Source organism: Lepus europaeus, chromosome 20 (assembly GCF_033115175.1).
Source record: "Lepus europaeus isolate LE1 chromosome 20, mLepTim1.pri, whole genome shotgun sequence".
NCBI lineage: Eukaryota > Metazoa > Chordata > Mammalia > Lagomorpha > Leporidae > Lepus > Lepus europaeus.
The window spans coordinates 54,650,035-54,676,278 of NC_084846.1; the positions used below are offsets into that span (position 1 = coordinate 54,650,035).

Below are 26,244 nucleotides of genomic sequence, written 5' to 3' on the forward strand. Positions count from 1 at the left end.
GCAAAATTTTTTGTAGTGTTCTTGAGACTAGAAGAGCGGGGAGGTGGGGAGGGAGACAGATTCATTTGCTAGTATTTACCAGCTGCCTACTGAATGCCCAGCGCTCAGCAAGGTGCTGAGAATTCAGTGTCAGATATGGCACAGGCTAGGTTTCCAACTCGAACATTCATCTTCTCGTTTGGTTTTCCTCTAGGATATGATGTTTCAGCTCCTGCGAGGTCTGGACTTTCTTCATTCTCACCGAGTAGTGCATCGTGATCTAAAACCACAGAACATTCTGGTGACCAGCAGTGGACAAATAAAACTGGCTGACTTCGGCCTTGCGCGCATCTACAGTTTTCAGATGGCTCTGACTTCAGTGGTGAGTGAGCACGCCATCCTTTCCTTAAACTCACGTTTCCCTTTGAGTGACAAGCGGCTCCCCTCCTGTGCCCCTAATGTTGTTATTGCCCGTGGTTGGTTGGTTGGTGAACAGAATGTCTTTGCACTTTTTTATATAGCAGTGAGTGGGAAGAAGGCATTCGGCTTCCAGCTACAGACACATCCGGACTGAGCTTGTGGACAGGCCCCATTGCAGAAATAGCTGTTGCATCTTAGCCACTAGAAAGGAATCGGTTACAAGTTTCCAAATGCTTTTTGCCATAACCACTGTTTTCAGAACAGTGTCTGTAATGCCTGAGGAACGCATGGCTCAAGGTCAGGGCAGGGGAAACACTAGGAACATGAACCTGTCTGTGGGATCCTGGTATAAGAACCTGCCCAAGGGCCTACACAGGTGTGTTACAGCCTTGCTCTGAAGCTTTGATGCCAACCATGAAGGAAAAATTAAATTTACGGTGAACTTGGATGACCCCTAAACACATAGCACCACCCTGCTGGGTGAAGGTTTCTTCCAAGACAGAACAGAAACAGGGCCAAGAGCCCAGTTTTGGCAAAGAATGATAGTTATGATATCCTGTTCTTTGTCTCATAATAGCTGTTGACTTCAGTCAGCTTCTGTTTCTCCTTATAGTTTATTGTTTCTGAGATGAATTTTTATGCAGTGCTGCACCCAGACTATCAAAAAAGCAACCTAGAAACAGGTGTGAATAACCCTTCTTGGGGAAAGGCTGTTCTGCGTGTGGTGCATGCATGCATGGCTCCAAAGAGCCCAAGAAGGTCCCTTAGCCAGGCTGGGTCCCTTTTTTCAGGTAGGAGGTTGATGCAGAAAATCCCTTTGATGTGATGATAGCTATAGAAACGTAGCCCTGGAAGATGTTAAATAGGCATGAAGAGAAAGAACCCATAGAAGCCAGCTCTGGCGTTGAAGTGGTCCTCAAATCTGAGGCAGCACTGCCTCAGATTGGGGACCTTGTTGAGGAAAAGGTCTCTATGGTCATCACAGTGACTTGGGGGATGGGGTGGCTGCCACTGGCATTTAGCACATATGTTGCGCACAAAAAAATGATTGTCTCCCCAAATTCTGGTAACACTTCACTCAAGTGATAGCAATTCAGGGGAGAAATTAGAAAATGTCTGAGACAGATAAATGAATTGCCTTAGGAAAAAACAAGAAACCAAAGTTACAGAAGTGTTCTGCCATGCGGTTCCCCAGTCAGTATATGAATGCTACAGCTGACCGTGTAAGCCACTGACTTTCCCAGCAGTCTATTCCATCCCCAGGCCATCAGAATTTCTAGAGAGGAGTACTGGCAATGTGTTGCCATGTTGAAAATAAATCCTGCTTGTTTGTATTTTGCCCAGTATCCCCCAGGACTTCAGGGAAGACTGGGCATAAGTTGATGTTAAAAGGCAAGATCTAAGCTCTGGGAGGGTCGAACAAGCCCTTGTGTTCTTACATAATCACACCAGAAAGGGCTGAGTCTGTGCGTTTCCCCAGTGGGAAGGGTGAGGTAGGCTTTGGGCTTCCCTAGGAAATTGTCGCTTGTGTTGTTTTGGGGCCCTGGGGACAAGCTTGAATAGGCTCTGTGATCCAGGCAGTCATCAGGGAAGCAGATGAAAAGGAACCGTGGTCTCCTTGGGTACATGATTGGAGGGAAAGATGAGCTGTGACTGAGCACGACACATTATTTAAATCCCCCAAATGGGCACTAGTAACCATGAATAAAAACAGGAAACCTCCTTGGTTTTTTTGTTTTGATTTCTTTTACTCTTTCAATCTAAAGATGGATGGCCTAGCTTGGGTGTAACATCAGTGAACATTCCATTCTTGCCGGAAGTGGATGTGTTCAAATAGAAGGAAAATTTCTTCAAGGCAAATTATTTCAAAGAGTAAAGGGAAAAGCAACCAGGAATACATGATTTTTCAGTGTCTGGTTTGTACTGTGTGCTCTGTTTCCTGGGGTGACATAAGTAAAAGACATTAGCAGCTGGAAAACACCAGAGCAAACTCCCACTTCACTTTGAAAGCGTGGTAGTTGGAATTTAATCACAGTTTCATAAAGTACATTTCAAATAGGGAACTACGTTTAAAAACTTTTCTCACTGTTTTACATTGTTCCACCTAAAGAAAAAATCTGTTTAATACAGTATACACATGGTGACATAAAAAGTTGGAATCTCAGTTTTTCAGACTGAACTGGTATGTATTTTTAGCATTTCTTAAAAGAGAAAAAGAGTGCACTCCACTTCCTGGAAATACACACATATTTTTTAGTGGGTTGTGTCATACAGGAACTGAGAGTCAACTTAGTTTATGGAATGTTAAAGGACTTACAAGTTAACTGATTCAAAACTGACATTGTGCAGCTGTAGAAATGATAGTATGTCGCCTGTCTTTCAAAGCCTGGCTCAAGTGCCCCCTTCTGCTTGCCTCTGCAGAAGTGGATCCCACCTTCCTCCCTCAGAGTTCCTAAAGTAACGTCCTATCAGTGTCCTTCATAAGACCACTTTCTGTCTGGTTTGTAACTGGTGTGTGAGGTTTTACTTCTCAGGTTGTAAGTTCCTTGAAGGCACAAGCTGTGTCTTGCTCAGCATAGCGAGAGACACCTGGGAAGTACTTTTCAGTGAGTAAGCTGACAAGTGCTGGTGTGTAGATATAAGCAGCTACATCATGGTAGAACTAAGGAAGGAGTGTAAAGTCATCACCTAGGATATCATGGACTACTGCTATGTAATTTCTGCACCAGAATGCACCATGCCATTATTCAGAGAATGTATCATTTCTGAATCAATGGAGAAATTTGCCGTTCCAGATAAGTGAGCTTCCCAGGTGCCTTAAAGTATTACCCTTGAGACTCTGATCTTTATTATTTCATATTTTTTTGATGAAAAAGTTTCTACTACCCTTTTCATAAGTAGAATGTATTTTTTATATTAGCCCCTGGGTGGAACTTAATTTTAAACAATCCTTTTAAATCTGGACTATAGTTGATCTTGTAGGTAGTATGTATCATAGGCCTAAATGGCTAGTTTGTCCCCATCTGAAACTGGGAGTTGATCTAAAGGGTTAAGTGCCTTTTAGATGAGTAACCTTACTGCCTGCCTCTAGTGTGACTGCCAGGTATCTTCACAGGGTTGGAGTTGTTGCTTCTCATTGTACAATCCTGCGTATTCGTGCACTCATCCGGACTAAGGGTTGTTTATATTGATTTCTTTGAAGGATATACAGTTAAGATATAGTTGATGACAACACATGCCTTAAATATAGCCAAGAGAGGCCCCGGGCCTGGATCTCATCCTGCATGGACCCTGTTCCCTCCCTGTCCCCCTTCAGGGAGTACAGAACTCAGGGGTCATGGAAGTATGCCTCCTGAAACCCACACACTCACCTCGTGCCACTCTCCAGATGTTGGAATTCCCTAACCAGCTGGGAACTGCATGGGTTCATCCTTCCTCCTAATAGCCGGTGACGCCCTCAGCCCCTGCAGGCAGGTAGACAGAGCTTGGACACGCAGACTGGAATGTCCCTAAGTGTTGTGTGAGGCCACTTGTGGTTCAAGAAGGAACTGGCATTGTGTATGGGAGGAGAGGAGTCATTATACCTAGCACCTGACATGAGTTATTTGTATCAGGAAAGTTCCTCTGAAACCATGAAAAGCCAGCTTCCATGGCCTTCTGTTAACATTTGTGGAAACCCGAAGCAAGTAGGTTACAGGGAGTTTCTCCGTACTGTTCGTAAGTGATATGTAGGAGTCATGACTCATGTGGTTACATAATCTCTGTGGCAAGTGCTTCAGGAATACACACGTATGCAACAGAAGGACTGTGAAGGCTATGATTGTATTTAAAGTCATTCTAAAGTCAACATTTCTAAGTACTTCCCATGTGAAATGTGTGAGGTGCAACTCGCTTTTGTCTGTCAAGATAAAGGAACCGGAGACCCAGGTCTCCCAGTGAGGATCTCAGAGCTGAGCCTGGGAGGTCGCCAGCAGCCCCGGGAGGGCCCTGCTGGTGGTGAAGCGCTGTGCCCAGCAGCTCAGCGAGGGAGCTTCTCCGAGTTTCATGCAAACCATGCAGCATGCAGGGTGACGCTGTCACCACCCTGGAATTGGTGTTTCAGGAACTCTTTATTGACCATCTCATTTTGAAAGTGGGAAACAGACTCAGGCAGGCAGCTGTGACCAGATTGAAGTCTGAATTTACTAAGTAGATTGCAAATGCCCTGGAAAACCCTAATGTTTACATTCTGGCTCTCACCCACTCTCACCTTACCTCTTTTCTCTCCAGCGTCTCAGAGACTTCTTGGATTCCCAAAGGGTATCCAGACATCCCACAAATGTTAAAGTGTCCACATTTTAGGATATATTTTAAATCTTACTAAAGCTCACTGAACATGAGGCTACTTTGAAGGCCACCCAGGGCAATGCCAGCGGTAAACATTTTCATACCTAGATGTGATTGCCAACCCCTGAGCAATTAGGGGCACTTGCCCCCCAGGATGGTCACCAGGAGGCCACCCATGGATAGAAGTCTGCTCCCTAACATGAGGTCATTCCTTCCTTGGCCTCAGGAACCTCACCTCCTGGGATGAAGTCCAGGATTGGCCTGCCTTAAACCAACTTCACCTCTTCACTGAGCAGTCTCACACTGTATTTTTAGGACCTTTATACAGACACTTAATACCAATCATTAAATGAGCATTTTTCCATCAAATGCCTGTGCTTAACACATATGTGGAGAAAAATTCCACTTTGTACCATAGAAGAACAGTGGAAATGTTTTCCTATTTTATGAGTGATTTAATAAAGTAAAAATGGATAACATTCCTGCTCTCCATAGGTCTTTTTTCCAAGTCATCCTTCCTTGTCAGATATGGTACATGTGTTCTGAAAACATGTTTCCTCTCTAGAGATCACCAAAAGACAACAAGTGAATAGTAAATGTGAGGAAACTCAGTGGAAAGAAGTGGCCATCAAAGAAGGAGGTACTTTTCTCTGAAGGGAGGAGAGAACTTCCACTTTGCTTATGGCCTTGTCCAAATACTGATGGAGACTGAATTCAGCATAGCTTTGGCAGCTCATGTCAAGAGCCTCTGGTGGTCACTGACGTCATACATAAGAGTGTTAATTGTTAAATTAACAACAGGAGTCACTATGCACTCCTCATGCAGGACTTCTGTCCTCAGTTATATTATGAAAATTAACTGTAAAACTTGTTCTCAAACTCTGTGTGTGTGTATGCAAATTGTTGAAATCTTTACTTAGTATAGAGTTGGTCTTCTGTGTTTAAAGTTAATTGAAAATGGATCTTAATAGAGAATGGAACTGGGAATGGGAAAGGGGAGGGGGGAGTGAGAGTAGGAGTGGGAGGGTGGGTATGGTGAGAAGAATCACTATATTCTTGAAGTTATACTTATGAAATTTGTGTTCCTTAAATAAAAGGTTTCTTTGGGGGAAAAAAATGTTGGGAAACTGTTAAGCAGCTCTACAACATGCAAAAATCCTACTGGGGATTTTTTTTTTTTTTTTTAATGCTACTAAGATTCCCAAAACTGCTTTATTTAGGGTTCCTTAATTTATTTAATACCACAAGTATTAGAAAAATTGGATTGCTTACATTCTCTTCTTCTTTATTTTTACTTTATTTGAAAGTCAGAGTTACAGAGACAGAGGTAGGGACAGGGAGAGAGGGAAAGAGAGAGAGGCATCTTCCATCCCTGGGTGCACTCTTCAAATGGCCTTAATGGCCAGTGCTGGGCCAGGCCAAAGCCAGGAGCTTCATCTGGGTCTCATGCATGGCTACAGAGACCCAAGAACTTGGGCCATCCTCCACTACTTTCCCAGGCACATTATCAGAGAACTGGATCAGAAGTGGAGCAGCCGGGACTTCAGCTGGCACCACATGGCAGCCTAACCCACTGTGCCACAGGACCAGCCCATACAGCCCCTTCTTATACACCCAATAATAGGTGATTCCTTCCTCTAACCTCAGTGTTGATAGAAGTTAATTATCACTAAAGGACCCCTGTGAATTCAGAAACTTTTTGATAAGTCGAGAGTAGGAAATAAATGAGATGGAGTTATAGCTCATAGAAAGTCATCAGTCAGCAGTTGCCAGTGACTCTCTATGTGCCAGGCACTGTCGGTGAACCTGAGAGATAATGCGGATAGAAAGACACAAGGACCTTGCTCTGAAAGAACTTGCGAGCAAAATTGGGAGATGGATCTGAATCAGTAACACACAGAAACAGAGATGTTTGCTATGAAGAAATAGCATATGGAACCTTGAGGCCATGTGGCTAAGGAACCCACCGAGGCTGCGATCTGGGAAGCTATCCCTGCTCACCCATGCCAGGGTGCGGGATGCCCACCAAGGTCCCCAGTACCTCCTCTGGGAACCACGGGACACAAGCCCCCTGGACGCATGCCTCGTGCGGTCTGTACTCGTTGTCTCATCCCTGGTTGGCACCGTCAAGTGGCTGAGTGAGGCGGGACCAGAGATCAGGGAAGAAGGTCACCTTTGACACAGAAGATGCACTGTTTATGCTGCTCCCTCTCCACGCATGCTGTATTTACTATGGAGACCTGGCAGGGCCTGTGTGGAGGCTTGGGCAGCCCAGCCGCTCCCACAGAAGCCTCCAGACGCTGCCAGTGCATGCTGAATAAATCAAGCCCAGAGCATTGCCTGAGCATAATGGAAAAAACCCGGAGCCCTGTCACCTCAGCACCTCGGTGAGAGTGCGGGATGCACCTCTGAAGCAAGAAAGACCCTGTCACAGCTCCCCGCCCCCCAGCTTGCCGTGACACAGCCAGGTCTGTTTCGTGAAAACTTCCAGTTGCCAGTCCATATTTCACAGCTAACAATGGAGTGTTTGTGCCGGTTTCGTTTTCACTTTCACCAGTGAGGGAAGTGGAACACAATGGGGGCAGTGCACAGAGCTGGGAACAGGACGCGTTTTCTTTAGGATTCCCGGGACTGGGTACGGAGAAAACACGGGGGCCAAAGCCAGCAGGAAATCCATCCCGATCCGCTGCTGCGCTTTGAGTCGCCGTCTGATGGGTGAAGGCGAACACAGATGACCACCGTGAGGGTTCCTCCCTGGTAGAGAGCAAGCATGTTCCCACCGTGCAGGAGGCTCTGCGGGCGTGTGTGCACGCATGTGAGGGTCTCATTGGATCATGCATGTTTGCAAAGTCAATCAAATGGCTGCTCTCCCTGTCTATGAAAGATAGTCATTCATTCGACCCACCTCATCCTGGATCCTTCGTAAGTGGTCGCTGTTGGGAATCAGTGCTGGAAGAAAACAGTTTAACTGCAGTACTGCTGCCTAGAGGATGTTGTGCTAAGAGAAAGGACTAGATGTTCCTTGCTTTCCCCCTCCGTCTGGTCAGCCAGAGTGGCCTAGCATGGTATGAGATAAACAGGGTCTGCTTGTCACGCAGTTTTTTCTACTGTATGACGCCATTCAAATCTCAGGAGCCTGAGTTCATGTTTAAGTATAGAGAACCAAACATTGTCTTCAGGTTGCTCTGGAGAGATTTGCAAGCAAAGGGTTTCTCTAAGATCCTGAAGGTAGAAAAATGCTGTTGTCTCTTTTAACATTCTTGCAAGATGTGCCTTCTGAGCTTGGTGAGGGCGAACCTGAAGAACTCTGGTTGATGGTCTCGCTCCATTTCCTGAACTTGCTGAAGTCAAGCGCTGTGCTGTGTTCATACTCAAAGAACGCTGCGACTCAGCTCTTGGAATTGAATGTAAAACATTTCTGTAACAAGTTTTTGGGTGAATGAACTTCTTGTGTCTTATAGATACCACTGCTTGCTTGTAAGGAAAGGGAAGGTGGCAGGCAGTATCCTCATTTTGCTTGGGCTTTTATAATGTCACGGTGTGAGCTCTTACGTCCAGATGTGTATTTGAAATTGCGTAACATTGAGCCTGTCCCTTTGTAGTCTCACAGCACACACCTCATTCTATTTTAGTGTTTCCCACTGTGTCTTCCTAGCACATAGTAGGCACTTGATAAACACATGGTTTGTATGTTGAATGGATGAATGAATGAACGGTTCTTTCCATGCCTGAAGAATGAATTCCAGACTCTGTAGCATGATGTACAAAGTTTCCACCATATAGCCCCAACCTACCTTTCCATCTTCCTGTCACTGCTTCCAGCCTGAACCCCTCGCCTTGTGCAGAAGCATCTTGTGGACTCCATATCATCTAACACCATCAAATATCTCCCCTTTGTGGACTTAATTCCCCGCTTTCACAGATGAAGCAGTGAGTGTATGTCCAGCTCTGAATTTTCCATGGTACTGCTTGTATCATTGCATCAATTATAAGCATCGAAATATTTTGTGTGTGTGTTAGATGCAACTTCAGCCCCTCTTCCCAGTTGCCTGTGGCACGCTCTGATAATAACTCGAACTCCAGGAGAGCAATATTTGCACTTTGAGTATTGTCCTGGGCAGCCATTCCTAAGCGTCTTCAAACTTGTGCACTTCCATTTTCTGTATGAGATGTTTCTGTTAGCAAATGAAGGTCTCCTGGGCTAGTTCAAGGAACCGTGGTATCCCAGGGAAGGGTTGACAATGTCTTCGTTGTTACTGATTTCATCATTGTGTACAGGCCACATGGATCCTTGACCACACTGCGTGTTTCTGCACGTCTCTACTGATCTCTCCAGAAGTTAAGCTTAAGCATTGTAATGCAGGCTTTTCTGCCACATTTTACTGATTATTGTTGCTGGTGTTCCGTGTTTGCCTCTGAATGATGCTCTCCAGGCTGCTGAAGCCTTCCACCGAGTGCTCCTGCATTCTGCTTTCCTGTTCTCCAAAGTTCGACACAGACTGAGCGACATTGCTGTACCCCGCGTCTGTAAGGATCCTGATGATTTTTAAATCCCTCATAAACTTGAATGTTAAATTTTACAGTTGGCTGTGGAGGAATAATCTACCTTCAGGTCTCAGGGAAACATCCAAAAGAAAGCAGGGGAAAGCGTAGGAGAATTTACTTTAGCACTGCTCATATATTTATTTTGAAGCCTGGCAGAATCTAAAACTGGGGCTGTAAATTTAACAGCTCAACCATAAAAACCCCAAAATAAAGGAGAAAAGCTCTTCGACTTCTAGGTTTGGATATGAATATAAAATTATGAGATAACTTCTTCTGCTGCCTTAAATTCTTTTCTTTTTTTTTAATTTCTAACATTAAACTTTCCTTTCCCCTTTCTCATATTTGTTTTGAATAATGGCATCTTAGTGGTTTGCAAAGCTTTGAAATGTATGGAAGTACTTTCTGAACACTTGGCTGGTCTACTTGAGTCGATGGGTTTCACGGTGTCGTTAAATACTCTCAGCACCTTATGTAACGCTGGGCGATTTCAGTGAGGTAGGGCCCGCACATGGTATCAGTTCTTGTGGGAAAATATGCTTCAGTGGCTCACTGGCACTGGTTTTGGAATGTGGCATTTAAAAGTACCTTTTTACAGTGGGAAAGAATTCCGTCAAGAATAAACAGTCTGACCTTGTTAAATGGGCCAAAGTCTGTCTGTAACCTAGTTCCAGAAAACTAGCTTTTACTAGTTTAGAAAAAAAGCAGATTAGAAAAATGCAGCTAGAAAAAGTGACTGTCAAGAATGTGAGGCAAATTCCTTAAATGATGATCTTTGCATATATTCATGAACATTTCTTTTACCTGGCTCTCCTATCTCATTTTTCCCCAGTAGTGGATGAAAGAGCAGGGCCGCAGTTAGCCAGGAGAGCAGGTTTTCGTTTTCCTGGAAAGACAGGACTGGCCTCAGAAGGGAGCTCCGCAGCCTGGACCGCCGTGGGAAATCGGCAGGCATGGGCACCCAAAGGAGGAATCTGAATTGCCAGCCACTCTCCATTCATCACCCACAGGGCTGCGGCTCAGGAAGGCAGCAGCCTCGCCTTATCTTCCTCGCCATCCCTGCTTTCCCACCCAACGTGGTCTTGCCATCCATTCCTCTTCCTCTTCCTGCTGTGCTGAAACCACCTGCCGTGGACTCCAAGCCCCTGTGCCGTTAGTGGCTCACCTTGCTGGGTTACCTTTCCCCTACACAGCCTGATGAATGAACTCTTTCTGCAGAACGCAAGGGCAAGTGCCACCTCCTCTCTGAAGTCTACCTGACTCGCCAGGATACAATTGGGCACTTCCTCTTCCAGGCACTTGTAGTTAGCCTATCACAGGGTGGTGTTCCCATTTATATTTGGCTTCTTTGATTTTCTAAAGACTGACGTTGTAAAATACCTATTTCAGCACTTAGCGCACCAACAAACAGGCCCGGGGTCCTTACTCAGTCAGTGTTTGTGGATTGTGTGTGTGTGATGAAATAAGGTGGACGGAGGCCAGGTTGGGGTGCAGTGCCTTCCACTTACAGTCGACCTCCCTAAAAGGTGCCACTGCAGTGTGCATCTGCATCCACTTCAGCTTCAGCACCAGGACTCAAACTCATGGTTTTAGTCACTTTCATTGCTAAACTCCTATTTGTGTTTAGATTATATTCTGCAAAAAACAGAATTGCATTGCTTTTACCACGTAAATGACAGTTTGGTTAGTTGGGTATTGTGATAGATCTCACACAAGATCTCAATGACAGTAGTTCTCATCACAACCATTTTAATATTAAATCACTGATTTATCAGTATTAATTCAAACAGATGAATCAGTCTTGTTTTTAAATTTTTTATTTAGTTTCATTTTATTTGAAAGGCAGAGAGATAGAAGATAGTTAGATAAACTTCTTCCACTTGCTGGTTTACTCTCCAAATACCTGCATCAGCCAGGACTGGGCCAGGACAAAGCTGGGAGCTGGGAACTCAATCCTGATCTCACACATGGGTGACAGGGACCCAAGTACTTAAATCATCAGGAGCTAACTCCCAGGGTGTGCATTAACAGGAAGTTAGAATCAGAAACAGAGCCAAAATTCAAACCCAGGCACTTCAGTATGGGGGGTACACCCATCCCAAGTGGAGTCTTGACCACGGTACCAGATGCCTGCTCCTGGGGGTCAATTTTAGTGGAGTCATGGTAGAAACCAAATCTTGTGTTCTAAAAACAAAATAATTTTAAGAAAACTGCATGTGGCAGGCGTTGCAGCATAGACCGTTAGACCACCATTGCCTGAGATTGAATCCTGCTTCCACCTCTGATGCAGCTTCCTTCTACCTGGGAAGCAACAGATGATGGCTCAAGTATGTAGGTCCAGTCACCTACATGGGAGCTGGGTGGAGTGGAGTGCCTGTTCCTGGATGCAGTCTGACTCAGCCCCAGCTGTTGCAGGCATCTGGGGAGTGAACCAACAGATGAAAGATCTCTCTCTCAAAGAAATAAATCTTGGGGGGAATGAATATTGGAAATTTTATAGTCTGGAAACAGATAATTCTACCATTGCAGTTGGTGCAATTGCCCAGTGATGTCACTGGCCCCCATAACCAGGTACTGGGGAAATCTCATTCTTCCGTGCTCAGCAGCCTTGGCTGATGCATCAGGCACCACATCCTCATAGAGCAGCGTTCTAAGCAGTGGGTGAAAGGCAATTTCAGCCGGCGGCGCCGGCACACCAGGTTCTAGTCCCGGTCGGGGCGCCAAATTCTGTCCCGGTTGCCCCTCTTCCAGGCCAGCTCTCTGCTGTGGCCCGGGAAGGCAGTGGAGGATGGCCCAAGTGCTTGGGCCCTGCACCTGCTTGGGAGACCAGGATAGCACCTGGCTCCTGCCTTTGGATCAGCGTGGTGCTCCGGCCGTGGCGGCCATTGGAGGGTGAACTAACGGCAAAGGAAGATCTCTCTCTCTCTCTCTCTCTCACTGTCCACTCTGCCTGTCAAAAAAAGAAAGAAAAGAAAAGGCAATTTCATTGCCTCTTTGATCAGGGAAGATACTCTTTCCCAGAAGCTCTCTTCAGACTTCCACTTGGGGTTCATAGGCCAAATCTGGGTCCCCCTATCCACAGACAGTAAGGCTGTGAGTTTATTGTCCCCCTAAGGAAGTCAAGTTAGGCCAGCCAGGAAAGGGATTGGGAATGGCCATGGGGTGGAAAACCAATGATAGGCCAGAGGATCAGATCAAACCTGGGTACTCTAGTGTAGGATGCAAGAGCCTTAGCCACTAGGCCAAATGGTCACTCCTTTAAGGATGGTTTTTAAAAGGCAGGAAGAAAAATTTTGTTAAATGAATTCCTTTTTAAAGGGATATTAATTTAATTAACATGTATGTAATGTATATTACTTAAATAATACATCTTCAGAGACCAGCACTATGGTGTAGTAGGTATGGGTAAAGCTGCCACCTATAGTGTGGGCATCCCATTTGGACAAAAGTTCGAGTCCCAGATGCTCCACTTCCAATCCAGCTTTCATCTATGGCCTGGGAAAGCAGTAGAAGATGGTCCAAGTGCTTGTACCCCTCACCCATGTGGGAGACCCGGAGGAAGCTCCTAGCTTCAGATTGGCACAGCTCTGGCCTTTGCAGTCATTTGGGGAGTGAACCAGCAGATGGAAGATCGATCAATCAATCTCTCTCTCTCTCTCTCTCTCTCTCTCTGCCTCTCTGTAACTCTGCCTCTCAAATAAATAAATATTTAAAAGAAAATACCACATTATCAGCATGTTTTAAAAGTACTGTTACTTTTATGTGTACATACAAAATATATGTACAAGTAGATGTGTGTATCGCTAAATCTGAAGTTGCTCCTGCAGCTCTTATCTAGCCAGTAAACCCTGGTGAAGACAGAAAGGAAGCAGTGTGAGATCTGGGAAAGCCAGGGAAGATTCCACGAGGGGTCTGATCTTTGAGCAGCATCCATGAACATGGAGAGGTTCGCCTGGCAAACCAAGGAGAAAGCTGGCTTCCAGGTACCGAGTCGAGAAAAGGCAAAGCAGGTTCACAAAACATCAAGGAGTCCCGTGGGTTGACGAGCTGGTGTCTCCGAAGAATGTGATTGAAGCCATTTGTTTCTCTCAGAAGATCCCTCTCGTGTGGTGTGATACATGGTTTGATTGCTGGCAGGGAGGCCAGTATAAAGGCTGAAATGAGGAAACAAGAGAAGATAGAAACTGAAGATAGTTAAATGCATATCCAGAGACAAGTAAGAAACATTCCTGCCAAGCTAATAGGAAACTGACCTGAAGGGGGAAAAGCAACAAGAAATAAAAAATAATATTCCCCTAAATAAGTATCTGTGACCATAACTGTCCTCTGGCTGTGGTGTTTGTAGATGCTAAAGCAGATACATGCTCAGGACATGCTAGCACTCTCAGTGTGTGCTAGAAAATTTCTGAAAAAGGAAATTAAAAGATGTTTCTTTTGGTGCAGAAACATTTTTGAAATCAATTGTGAATGTTTTGACATAATGCATTTTTCATGAACTTTTGGAAGACTCCTTGTATGTGTGGTTTCCAAAATTTTGTATACCAAAAGACTTATCTTTTAATTCTATTTCTAGGAATATTTTTAAGTACTCTCTTACCATTTCTATTGACATAGTTTTAGTGTATATAATAATTTCTTCTGATATGATTGGCACTTGTATTCACAATGGAGCATTTCATATGATGAGGGAACTGTATAAGATGTTTCTCAGTTGTGTAAGCAAGAAATGGTTAATGTTTCTCCCTGTTGAAATTAAGATGAACATATAAAATGACTTTTTTACCATATTCTTAAAAAAAATATTTCTTCTCTTCAGGACTTAAATGATAGATGCCTTACCTTACTGATACTCAAATGCCAATCACCCAGTTTTGTTCTGATGAGCCGCCTGTCTTTCTTTTCCTCCTTTCTCATCCCCATAATCCAGCTTTTGCTAAAGTTGGGGAATTATATACCTCACACGTTGTTATTACATGATGATGCCCCAATGAGTATTATGTTATGCAAACAGCCACAAAATACCATAATTTACTCTCTCCATTAGACAACAAGCACCTTGAGGGAAGAAATGAGGCATCACATATATTGCACTCACCCAGCAGCCATTGGTAATGAGCATGTACTTGTAAGATATTTATGTCCTTCATAGAAGCAATATATACTAGTCACAGACGAACTTGTGTGGTCTTAGTGTAGCTCCATTCTCCAACCGTGGTTCCTGGTTTTGGTTTTCAAAGTCAGAACACCAGAGTAAAGTTTGAAAAAGACGTGCGAATAGATAAATCCCTTTCTTAGATTTTCCTCTCCTTGGTGCTAATTACCTTCACCTTCCTTCCCTCACTGCTGCTGAGGAACAAGTTTAGAAATAAGATATTGGATACCATTCCAGAATGGGTCTGTTCAGTTTGAGGGTTTTAAACAGCTGAATGTGCTTAGAAATGTCGCTGTTGGGAACAAGTGCCTCCCTGTCCCCACTACCCATGAGAGCATACACGTGGTAATCCTTAGGAGAACACACTCACATCCCTGGTGCCAGATGTTGTGAAGCCGGGCAGGTTTGGGAAGAGAGCAGAATATAAATCATTTTACCTGGTATTCTTCTAAATACTGCATTGGCTTATCTCATGAGTGTGTGTGTTCTCTATATCTCATCAGGTATTCATGAATAAATGGTTCACACCCTCCCAAGAGAATAAGTCCTTTCTTTTCTTTAAACAGGGACTCCACTGATCCTGTTTCAGAATTTCTTCCCTTGTTTCTCTCTTCCTTCCTCGCCACATTGCTTTTGAACTCTTAAACTGATTCAAGTGTTCCTGGGATATTCCTTCTCTTCACTACCCATCTTCAACTGTAGGCAAAGACATAGCGTTCTGGAATCAGACCTTTTATTTGACGCTTATCTTGCTACTTGTGCTGTGCAGTCTTAAATAAATTCTTTACTTTTTCTGTGTCCCAGGTTTCATCTCTGTTAAATGGAGAAAATAACAGTACCTACCTTATGGGATTGTTGTGGGGATTAAATGAGTTAATACATGAGAAGAGTAAGTACTCAATAAAATTCTGTAATTGAATTACATAGGAGTAATACTCATCATTGCACCTGAATGTGAAGACAGAGAAGGAAGTGAGTATAACCAATGAAGCCATTTTCTTATTACCAACCAGTTGGGGACCACTTTTACTAGAGTTTAGGTTATTAACATCTTAAGGAGGCCATTGTCTCTTTCTTCATTATTATTTATTTCCCCAAAGGGACAATGTTTCAATATTCCTGAAATGAGTATATTGGATCTTTCCATTATCAGTATTAAACAGTGTTGAAGGTACTAAATACAGTCTTTGCATGTGGAGGGCATTGTGGTGCAGTTGGTTTAAGCTGTCTCTTGGGACACCTGCATCCTATATTGGAGTGCTTGGGTTTGCATCCCCTCTCTTCTTCCAATCCAGCTTCCTGCTAATGTGATGGGAGACAGCAGATGATGACTCAAGTACTTAGGTCCCTGGTACCCACATGGGAGATACAGATGGAGTTCCTAGCTCTTGCCTTCCAGCTGGCCCAGCCCCAGCTGTTAGTGGGCATTTGAGGAGTAAACCAGTGGGTGGAAGGTTTTATTCTCAGGCACATTCTCCATCACTCTTCCTTAACAATAAATGTTTGTAACATAAAAGAAGATATATATACTTTCCAAAGCTATGTACATACCTGTTCTTTGAATACAGTAAATTGAATGTGCAAAACGTGTTTGCACACTGTAGCACAAACCTTCATGAGTGTGCTTTTCTTTACCACCTATGGGACAAACTGTTGAAAGATGAGAAAAAGGTTTCTCAGAATATACATTTTGTATATTAAATCTCTGTAGAGGAGAAGGTGAATGAATGAAGCGTTAATAGTTCATAAATTAGGAAAGGAAATTTCTCAACTATAGTCCAAATGAGAATTTTAATCCTATTTCTATACTAAACCATTTTTTATTCCAGTTACCACTTTTTCCTGGGAAAGAGGTGGTGGTTAATATTCAGAAAGTTTCATTTCCCAAATAGGTTAGATTCTTCCCTAGTAAATAAGTGACTCATTGTACCATGGATTAGGAATTACTGTCACAAATAACATACACTTCTTTCCCATACTCTACCGAAGATGTGTCATTTAAGAACCCTTCCAGCTATTAACCTTTCAAACAAATTAGTTAAAAGAAATTCCTGAGGCTTTGAGCCTAGCCCTTGTAATAACCTGCACTGTCTTGTTTTGTTTTATAAAGCCATGCAGGAATGTCCCCCATTCACAGGAGAAGTTGGTGTCTGAACAGTCACTCAGTGACATACTCAACCTGCCATTCTGAAAATGCATTTAAAGCATTTCATTCAATTGCTTACTCTCTAATTTAGTCTTTAAGAACTGTTGGCTTGGGATCGCTCTTACCTACTTATTGCCCAATTCAGGATCCAGTTTAACACCACACCACAATACTGTCTCTGAAGAAAACATACTTCGACTTTTCGTAGGTAGGTTCAAGGTATAGGTGTGGCTTGGCCTCACACACAGAGCATTGTATTGAAATGCAGTGCAACGTGACCTGACTGGGATCCAGCTTTTCTGAACTCTGACAGCTCTTCTTCAGCCATCCAGTTGAGCCTTCACCACCAGCCTTTACATGCAGCCTTCCACTCACCACTTGAGTTTCATGAGATCTCTTTTTTTTCTCATATGCTGAAAACTTTAGATAAAACTGATCATTTGTGTTTGCAAAGCATGCCTAGTACTATTAGCATGGACCAAAATCTAGAAGATGGTTGGTTACTAAGTGAATAGCTGTTTCTTTAAATTCTTCCTCTCTTGGTACCCAAAGAAATAGGATTAAATTCTCACTTAAGGGGTCTGTGGGTTGAGCTGCCACTTTCAATGTCAGCATCCCATATCTCAGAGTGCTACTTCAAGTCCCAGCTGTTCCACTTCTGATCCAGCTTTTTGCTAATGTCCCTGGAAAGGCAGTGAATGATAGCCAAGTACTGTGCTCCTGCCATCCGTATGGGAGACCAGGATGGAGTTCCTGATTTCTGGCTTCTGGCTTCGAACTGGCTCAGCCCTAGCTATTACGAGCATTTGGGGAGTAAACTAGCAGATGGAAGATCTCCCTCTCTGTCTCTCCCTCTCTTTACTGCTCTGCCTTTCAAAAAAATAAATAAACCCTTAAAAAACTTTAATAGATACTATAGTAGAAATAACCACTACTAGTCCAAAAATAGTAATAAAATTACTATTACAGTTATATGTATATGTGGAATCCTAAATACAGAATATATTTATGAGGTAAAGAAATTTTCATATAAACAAAAACCAAGAGAGTTTACCACAGCAAAACTTTTCACTAAAGTATATACTTCAGAAAGAAGGAAAATAATCCCAAAAAGAATATCTAAGAAGAATAGAGTATATCTGATTGGTAGACACAGTTGCCCCTCCTCAGGAGATTGGTTCAAGAACTCCCACCACTAATCCTAAGGATACCAAACTCAAAGAATGCACATGTCCCTTATTAAAAAATCCCTTATATAAAAATCACATAGTATTTGCATATAACATATTCATATTCTCCAGTATACTTCGAATTATCTTTAGATTACTTATAACACCTAGTACAGTGTTTCTGTGTAAATAATTAGTATACTGTACTGTTTAGGAAATAATAAGAAAAAAGTCTGTATATGTTAAATGCAGATACAGTTTTTTGTTGTTGTTTTTTTGGTTTTTTGGGTTTTTTTTGACAGGCAGAGTGGTGAGAGAGAGAGACAGAGAGAAAGATCTTCCTTTTTGCCATGGTTCACCCTCCAATGGCCGCCACGGCCGGCTCATGGCGCTGATCCGAAGCCAGGAGCCAGGTGCTTCTCCTGGTCTCCCATGCGGGTGCAGGGCCCAAGCACTTGGGCCATCCTCCACTGCCTTCCCGGGCCATAGCAGAGAGCTGGCCTGGAAGAGGGGGAACCGGGATAGAATCCGGCGCCCCAACCAGGACTAGAACCCTGTGTGCCAGTGCCGCAAGGTGGAGGATTAGCCTGTTAAGCCACGGCGCCGGCCAGGCAGATACAGTTTTATTAATATTTTCAATCCTTGATTGGTTAAATCCATGAATGTGAAACCCATACCAACAGATATAGAGAACCAACCATACATCCAAATAGATTGTTAATCACAATAAATGTAAATGGACAAAACTCATCAGTTAAAAGATAAAGAATGTTAGATTGAACTTTTTTTTTAAGATAAGAAAGTTTCTGCCTTTATTGAAAATTTATATGACTCAGTATTGTAATAAATAAACATAACCATTTTCACAAAAAAATGACAGCACTATGCTAGAGAAGAAAATATTAATGGGGATTTACTCATAGTGGCAAGACAAACCTTTTTATCAATACAAAATAAATATTAACAGCATTCTTGAGCCAATGTTGAGACCCAACAAAATATAGGAACCAAGGAAGATATAATAAATAATTATCCAGAGAAAAAGATGGCACATTCTGGGATGGTAAAACTGTCCTTGTAAACTGATGCATGTAAGTTAGTCCCCTCCTCACAGCAGATTGAACTTTTTTTTTTCTTCTTCTTTTTTTTTTTTTTTTTTTTTTTTTTGGACAGGCAGAGTGGATAGTGAGAGAGAGAGACAAAGAGAAAGGTCTTCCTTTTTGCCATTGGTTCACCCTCCAATGGCCACTGAGGCTGGCTCATTGTGCTGATTCAAAGCCAGGAGCCAGGTGCTTCTCCTGGTCTCCCATGCAGGTGCAGGGCCCAAGCACTTGGGCCATCCTCCACTGCCTTCCCGGGCCATAGCAGAGAGCTAGCCTGGAAGAGGGGGAACCGGGATAGAATCCGGCACCCCAACTGGGACTAGAACCTGGTGTGCCGGCACCACAAGGCAGAGGATTAGCCTGTTAAGCCACGGCGCCAGCCCAGATTGAACTTTTTAAAACATTTATCTAAAACCCAACTCTTTGCTTTTTCAAGAAACACCTAAAACTCTGATCATCTGCTGGTGAGAACATAATATAATGCTGTGCTTTAGAGAATAATTTGGCATTAATGGTACAGTGTAATATGATCAAGTCAAATAAATATTTGAAAAGCAATACTGCATTTTATTTAAGTATATTTAAATTAATTTTTATAAAGCATGGGAGTGGAAAACAAAATTTAGAATAGTGGCTCTCTGTAGGGGCAAAGAGGTAACAAGGCAGAGTAAGATTAGAGGGAGCACAAAAGAACAAAAGAGTAGGGCTCTGAACATCCAGATCACCGTGACATCATTGAAGTCTTAATTCTGCCTCCTCATGATCCCGTTTAGACTCAGACTCTTATTGCACATCATTTCTTAAAGTTTGCTGAATGGTTTCTGCTGGCCAGGCAAAAGCTGATGAGGCCGGAGAAGTCTCTCATCCTTTTGGGGAAGGTGGATGATAAGCAAGTAAACAAAGTACTGTGCTGTGTCATTTCACAGAATGGTGAGTTGTACAAGGCCCAGGAGGAGCACAGAGTGGCAGACTGTGAATCTCGGTGGTCGGGAAGGTCTGTCACAAAGCAGGTGAAGGGCAGACCTTGCTAAGATGCAGGAAAGGGCATTCCAGTCAGAGGGGACAGTGAATTTGGAGGTCCCTTGCAGGAGGGAGTTTGGCCTGTCCATAGAAAGCAGGGAGGTCACTGTGGCCAAGGCAGAGCCAATGGGAAAGAAAGTGGTCTGGGCTGAGGTTGGGAAGACAGCTCAAAGTGCTGTGAAGTTATCTGGGGAAAACTTAGTCCTATCTAAGGCTTCATTCATCTTACCACATAAATGAGATGTTAAAATATTCATTGCTTGCATGGATACTCACATACACATACATTCTGCTTATGACACACTCAGAAAAATGTGATGATGTATTTATCCGGAGAATTGGAAATACTTGTTTCATGTTTCAATTGTGTTACTAATGAAGTCATTTGAAACGTATTTTCATACTTGCACTTGTGTGAATTTGTGGTATGTGAGTGAAACAAGAAGTATCATTAATTATTATACAGTATAAAAAGTAGATTTTTTTTTTTTAACTTGTCATTGCTTATGACTGAATGAAACTCAGCTGGGATTGTTCATGATCATAAGTGGATTTACTGAGTCTTTCCTGTGAGTTTTAAGCTTCAGAGCCCCTCACACAGCAAGACCATGGGAGAGACCCTGGCAATATGTTCATATGTCCTTTAAAAAAAAAAAAAAAGAAGAAGAAGAAGATTGATTGATTTGCAAAGCAGAGTTACAGAGTCAAACAGAGAGGAAAATCCTTCATCCACTGGTTCACACTCCAGATGACCACAACAGGCAGGCCTGAACTAAGCCGAAGCCCAGAGGCTGGAACTCCATCCAAGTCTCTCGTGTGGGTGGCAGGAGCCCAAGTACTTGGGCCTTCTTTTGCTGCTTTGCCATGCCATTATCAGGGAGCTGGATTGGAAATGGAACAAGCGGGACTCAAACTACATTCATAGAAGATGCTGGCAGCACAGGCGACGCTTATGCTGTTGCACCACAATGTCAGCCTCAAGACCCTTTTTTCTTTTTCTTTTTTAATTTGAAAGAGTTACAGAGAGGGAAGTGGGGGGAGGTCTTCCATCTGCTGATTGGTTCATCCCCCAAATGGTCACAATGGTGAGCTGAGTCAATCCAAAACCAGGAGCTTCTTCCAGGTCTCCAACATGGGTACAGGGTCCCAAGGACTTGCACCATCATCCACTGCTTTCCCAGGTGCATTAGCAGGGAGCCAGATCAGAAGTGCGGCAGCTGGGACTCGAACCAGTGCCCATATGGGATGCTGGCACTGCAGGCTGAGTCTTTAACCCACTATGCCACTGTGCTGGCTCCATATGACCCTTTTAAGTGCAGAAATAAGCTATTGTAAATGCAGCTGAGCAGCTCTCCCACCCCAACTCCATCACCCATGAGGTCTGGCCTAGGGGACATTGAGTTAGTTTGGGTTTAGTGTTAGTTGTGCAGCAATATTTTGTTTCCACTAGCAATGGTGTTGTCCCCAAAGGATGTTTGTCACCTACTTGTCACCGAGAAGGTGGGATGGCTGCTACTGGTATCTGCGGATGGAGGCCAGGGTGCTGTTAGGCCTCCTGCTGTGCCCAGGACAGCCCCCTGGGATGCCGAGCTGCACAGCTCCACATGCCACAAGTGCACACAGCGAGAAACCCCCCCAACATACTTACACAGACTACCCCGTCATGGGAGTGGCTTCTGGGAATTCACTCCCATGGTGCTGAACTAGCTTACTTAAGGGTTAGAGGTCATTTAACAACCAGAGCTTGGTGGGTGGCAGAAAAGAAACAGGGCTTGAAACACAGAGCTTGAAGCTGAGCCTGGGAGAATTCTTTAATGATGTACAGACTACAAGGCAAGGGTTTCTGTTCCCATCAAAGCCCAGTCTAAATGGAAGTTCCTTCATGGTAAGAATATACTAGATGGTGCAACAAATTTAATTATAAAAACCATGCATTTTTCCTTTCATAAGGAAAGAATCATCCAAATTAGGCTTTCTCAAAATTCTTACCTTATTAGGCTAAAACCTGTAGCAGTACTACAATCAGTGAGTACATGCAAAGTGGTGTTTTCGTACCAGAGCTATCAATCAAAGTAAATTTGGGCAGCCATGTTATCTCCCTCTTCTTTCTGTAGAAAATATTTCAGAACTTGTTGTCAGATGAAAGAGTATGCAGGGGGGAGGAAAGGGTCAGGCAAACAGTTCATTAGTCAAATCACTGTGATTTTCACCTCTACATTTTGTGATTTTTGTGTTATGTGTCAGTTTTTTAAGAAGTGTCTTAAAAGGCTGGCATCCCATATGAGTACCAATTAAAGTCTCACCTGTTCCACCTCCTGTCCAACTGCATGCTAACGTGAGAAGACTCTGGGCGCCTGCTACCCACATGGGAGACCCAGATGGAGTTCCAGACTCCTGGCTTCTGCCTCGCCCAGCCCTGGCCATTGTAACCATTTGGGCAGTGAACTAGCAGGTGGAAGATTCTTTCTCTCTCTCTCTCTCTCTCTCTGTAATTTTGCCTTCAAAATACATAAAATAAATTCATAAAAGTTTTAAAGTATATAAGCTTTATGCTTCACAACCAGGACTCTAGCCCTGTTCATGATAAAATGAGCTGCTGTTTTCATTGAGTGATTACACTGTTGGATGTGAACTCCCTCAGTGGTTCATCCTTCACACACTCACCTGCACAGTGGTCTGGGTCTGTCTGCTCATCCTCACTTCTGTGTTTCAGCCTTGGAGGCAGGGGTCTTGAGTCCATCCCCTGTGCTCCCTTCTAGATCCTGGTACCATGATGTCTCTGCTGCTCCAGTGCCTTCAGCACAGTCTGCATCCGTTGTCTTCCAGGGAGAAGCTTTGAAAGGGTTAGGGGTTCTGGGTGGAGTTGGAGAGCAGGGGGGAGGTACAGTGAGTGTAGGGAGGAGCTTGGGATGACTGTGCCCTCGGCCCCGGTTGGTTTGTAACCAAGGGAGGACAGTTTGTACTCTGGGTGCCGCTGGCCCTTCCATTGGACAGGCAGCCTTCTGCCCCTGTCACGTTGCAACAGTGGATGTTCTGAAGCCCTGCCCTTCTCTTCCTCGCCTTCAGTGACATTGGTTTCCTGCTCTGCCTCCTCCCTGTCTCACTCCTCTTTGCTGAGTGCCCTCCTCTGTCTTCCCCATAGCTCTATCCAGTGGGAGCATACACAGCCTGCATATGCTGTCTCCCTCAAGACCTCTACTCCCTGGAAGGAACTCATCGTGTCCAACTCAGTCCAACAGCTGGAACCCCAGACCTCAGTATCCAACTAGACGTCACCCAAAGCAATAAGCCTGCCCGTCATCCCGCTCTGGGTCCCTAAAAAGGCCGATCCTCCCCTGGTCAGCCAGACTAAAAGCCCGGGACTCAGCCTAGATTGCTTTTCTCTTCCTCAATATTGCCTCAATATTCCTCCTCCTGCCTGTCTTCCCCTTGCTGTTCACTAGATCCTCTCCCAGTGTCCTTGAATCGTTGCAACCTCTTGACTAAGCTCTCTGCCTCCAGGATCATCTCCAGTTTTATCCTCCACAGTTCCTAGAATGCAGCTGCAAAGTGTACAGATCGGACATACATCCCCTGCATAAAACCCTCAGTGCCTCCCCCTCCCCCTTGGGAAAAAAATCCAAGCTCCTTTGCCAGCACTTGAGGTTCTTGGCGATGGAGTTCACACAGTTGCATGCTCCTCAACTTTGCCCAAGCCACTTCCCCTGCCAGTCATGCCTTTGTGGCTCCTCTCTGCAGCTTCTGACATGTTACTGTGTGTGTCTCTCCTGCATCTGCCCCACCCTTGTGGAATGGATGTTATGTGTGCTGACAGCTAAAATATAGAGAGCCAGGCACCTGCCAGGTACTTTGTGTATCTTACATCATGTCATTCTCCCATTGCCCTGTGTACTGCGAGTCTCCGTTTTACAGCTAAGGAAGCAGAGGCAATAGAGACATTAAGATCCTTAGCCAAGGTGATGTGGTTCCTAAAAGAAGAGCCAGGATGTGACCTCAGCTCTTGAGTCACATACCTGCCTCTGCCGACACCTCACCCCTGCCTGCTCAGCTGTGAGCTGCTGCGAGCAGATAGGATATCATCAGTCATCTCTGTGACCAGGTTGCAAGCAAGGCTCATCACATAGTGGGCCCAGTAGGATGTCTAGGAGTGAATGAGTGAATCGAATGATAATGTAAATATCTCATAGATCACATGAAAGTGAGACTAAGAATTATGTGGGAGTGGTAGCAGTATTTCCGTATTTCACCCATCATGTGTTATTGTCCATGAGGACATTAAGAAGTAAAAATGTTATTACTGCCTTTGAGAACAACTTGACTTAGCTGAGAACTAAAATATTTTTAAAAACTTAAATATTGAGTCTTAAAGGCCATTCTTATGCCTGTTACCAAGGAATATTATTAATATTTATGGGCATCAACTTATCTGTTTAGGCCTCATCATGTGCTAATGGCTAACAGCATCAACAGTTTAATTATTGACCTAATCAAGATCTAGGGCAGGCAGACTTCCTAGTACTTTGAGAACTGCTGGCCACTTTTCATGTCAGCCTCGCTTTGTAAGGGATCCTTAAAAAATGAAAGCTTTCTGTCTCTCCAGTGGTGAACTAGTTTATCAGTTCAAGATCAAGTGAAAGGGAGGCTTCCCAACCCCATTGAACTTGGCACAAAGGTGATTCATAGTTACGCTGAAGAAAGGTTTCAGTTACCATTTTAAATGCAAGAATAATATGCTTTACATATAAATACTGGTATACTGTGGATTCTGGAGTTATCCTCATGTAGGATCATTGAGTCGTGGTCTCTGGTGTTCTTTGTAAGAGCACCATGCCTATTTCATAAACCAGAGCCTAGATAGTGAGCTTGCCCCCCACCACCATCACCCGCCCTCCCCCATGCAAAGGCTTATAACTGAATGAGGGGGGAAAAAAATTAATTACATGAATATTAAGAGGTTACTTATCTATTATAACATTGGGCCACAAGTTGACTAATTAAAAGGAATGCAGGTTGGAAAGCTGCCACGGATCTCCTTTCATTTAGAGAACCACAGGCTGAAGCCGTGATTGTGCGTGACAGACTCCCGGAACAATGGTGCGGCCCCCAGACCATCCCGACGAAGCATGCTCGTCTGAATTACACCGACGTCGGGGTGGCCTACAGCAAACAAAATGGTTAAACAATACATAATCGAGTTTTTATTTGGTATTTCCTGCGAGGCTGGACCAGTTGCCAGGGAGTGCACTGTATTTTTTCCTTCGGCTGTATTAATTGTTGACCATAGCTGGCAGAGCCCCAGACAGGGACAGATAAGGGGGAAAATGGCATCTGGACATTAAAGCCCCAAGTGTACTGGGGGGAAAAAAAAGCACAAAAAAATTACAGCATATATCAGGAATTTTCCAACTAACGATGTGCGGATGTGGTAGCGCGAGGGAAAAAGAGCCAAACTGAGCTTGCTTTGTTCGCAGAGAGGCCCCCCTGTAGCATTCCTTTTAGCTGTGCATATTTTGGCTTCATTTGTACAGTTTTAACTTTATGCTGTGTGTGGAGAAGCTCAGTTGTAATTGGTTGTGCCTAATAATTCTATTGGAATCATTCAAGTTCATGAGTAGCTGTTATTAGTTACTTCGAGGCGGCTTCAAAAACCAAGTCTTAAGCTGAAAACTTTTTTTTTTAGGGGCATGTCATTACTGTAAAAGATGGCAACAATTATTTTCTTTGATTTCACAACAGTTTGATTTTTTTTTCCTTTTGCTTTTTAAAGGCAAGATTCATTTATGGAGACAAACAAGAAACAATGTCTTAAAAGCTTGGGCTAGGAGTGATGAGAATACAGATGCTTTAGCCGGGACATAAATTCTCTCCAACTGGTTTGTAAAACATGAGCATTTGAGATAGAGAGAAGCCCATCTGCTATTTTTAGATTCCATTTAAAAGGTGACCATAATAAATGAGCCTAAATATTAGTCAGTTGATGGCAGAAAGAAAGTATTACAGCTTCATGCCTGGCAATGGAAGTTGTTTGTGGCTGTTTTAGTTCAGTAATGCAACGAAAAACCTCCAGCTGAACATAGCTGCTTGCATAGAAGCTGGGTTATCCTTGGAGTTCCCAGAAACAGCAGTATCCCAGTTGGGGAGAGCCATGAGTGTTCTGAGCTGTGTGGCAGCCATGGGCGCTGTCTGTGTCCGTGGCGGCCACACTCAGTGGTTACATGTGCAGACTCAGGGGTTATACCGGGGTTTGAATTCCAGCTCCAGCAGTTCTGGGACTTTGCTGTAGTTGGTAACATGTTGTGAGCACTGGTTTGTTTCTTACCTAGAAAATGAGTTAAAAAGTGTGGAGCCCATCTCCCAAATTTTGACAACAACAAGTAGCGTGAAGTA

At 43.8% G+C, this 26,244-nt stretch overlaps 1 protein-coding gene across 1 annotated transcript in view; it reads left to right on the forward strand.

Annotated features, from left to right (window-relative positions):
* CDK6 (cyclin dependent kinase 6) overlaps nt 1-26,244 on the forward strand; it is a 233,949-nt gene that overhangs the window by 112,421 nt on the left and 95,284 nt on the right. The window contains exon 4 of the mRNA XM_062179253.1: nt 194-361. Coding sequence (XP_062035237.1) covers nt 194-361 — 168 coding nt within the window. The remainder of the gene's footprint in view (nt 1-193; nt 362-26,244) is intronic.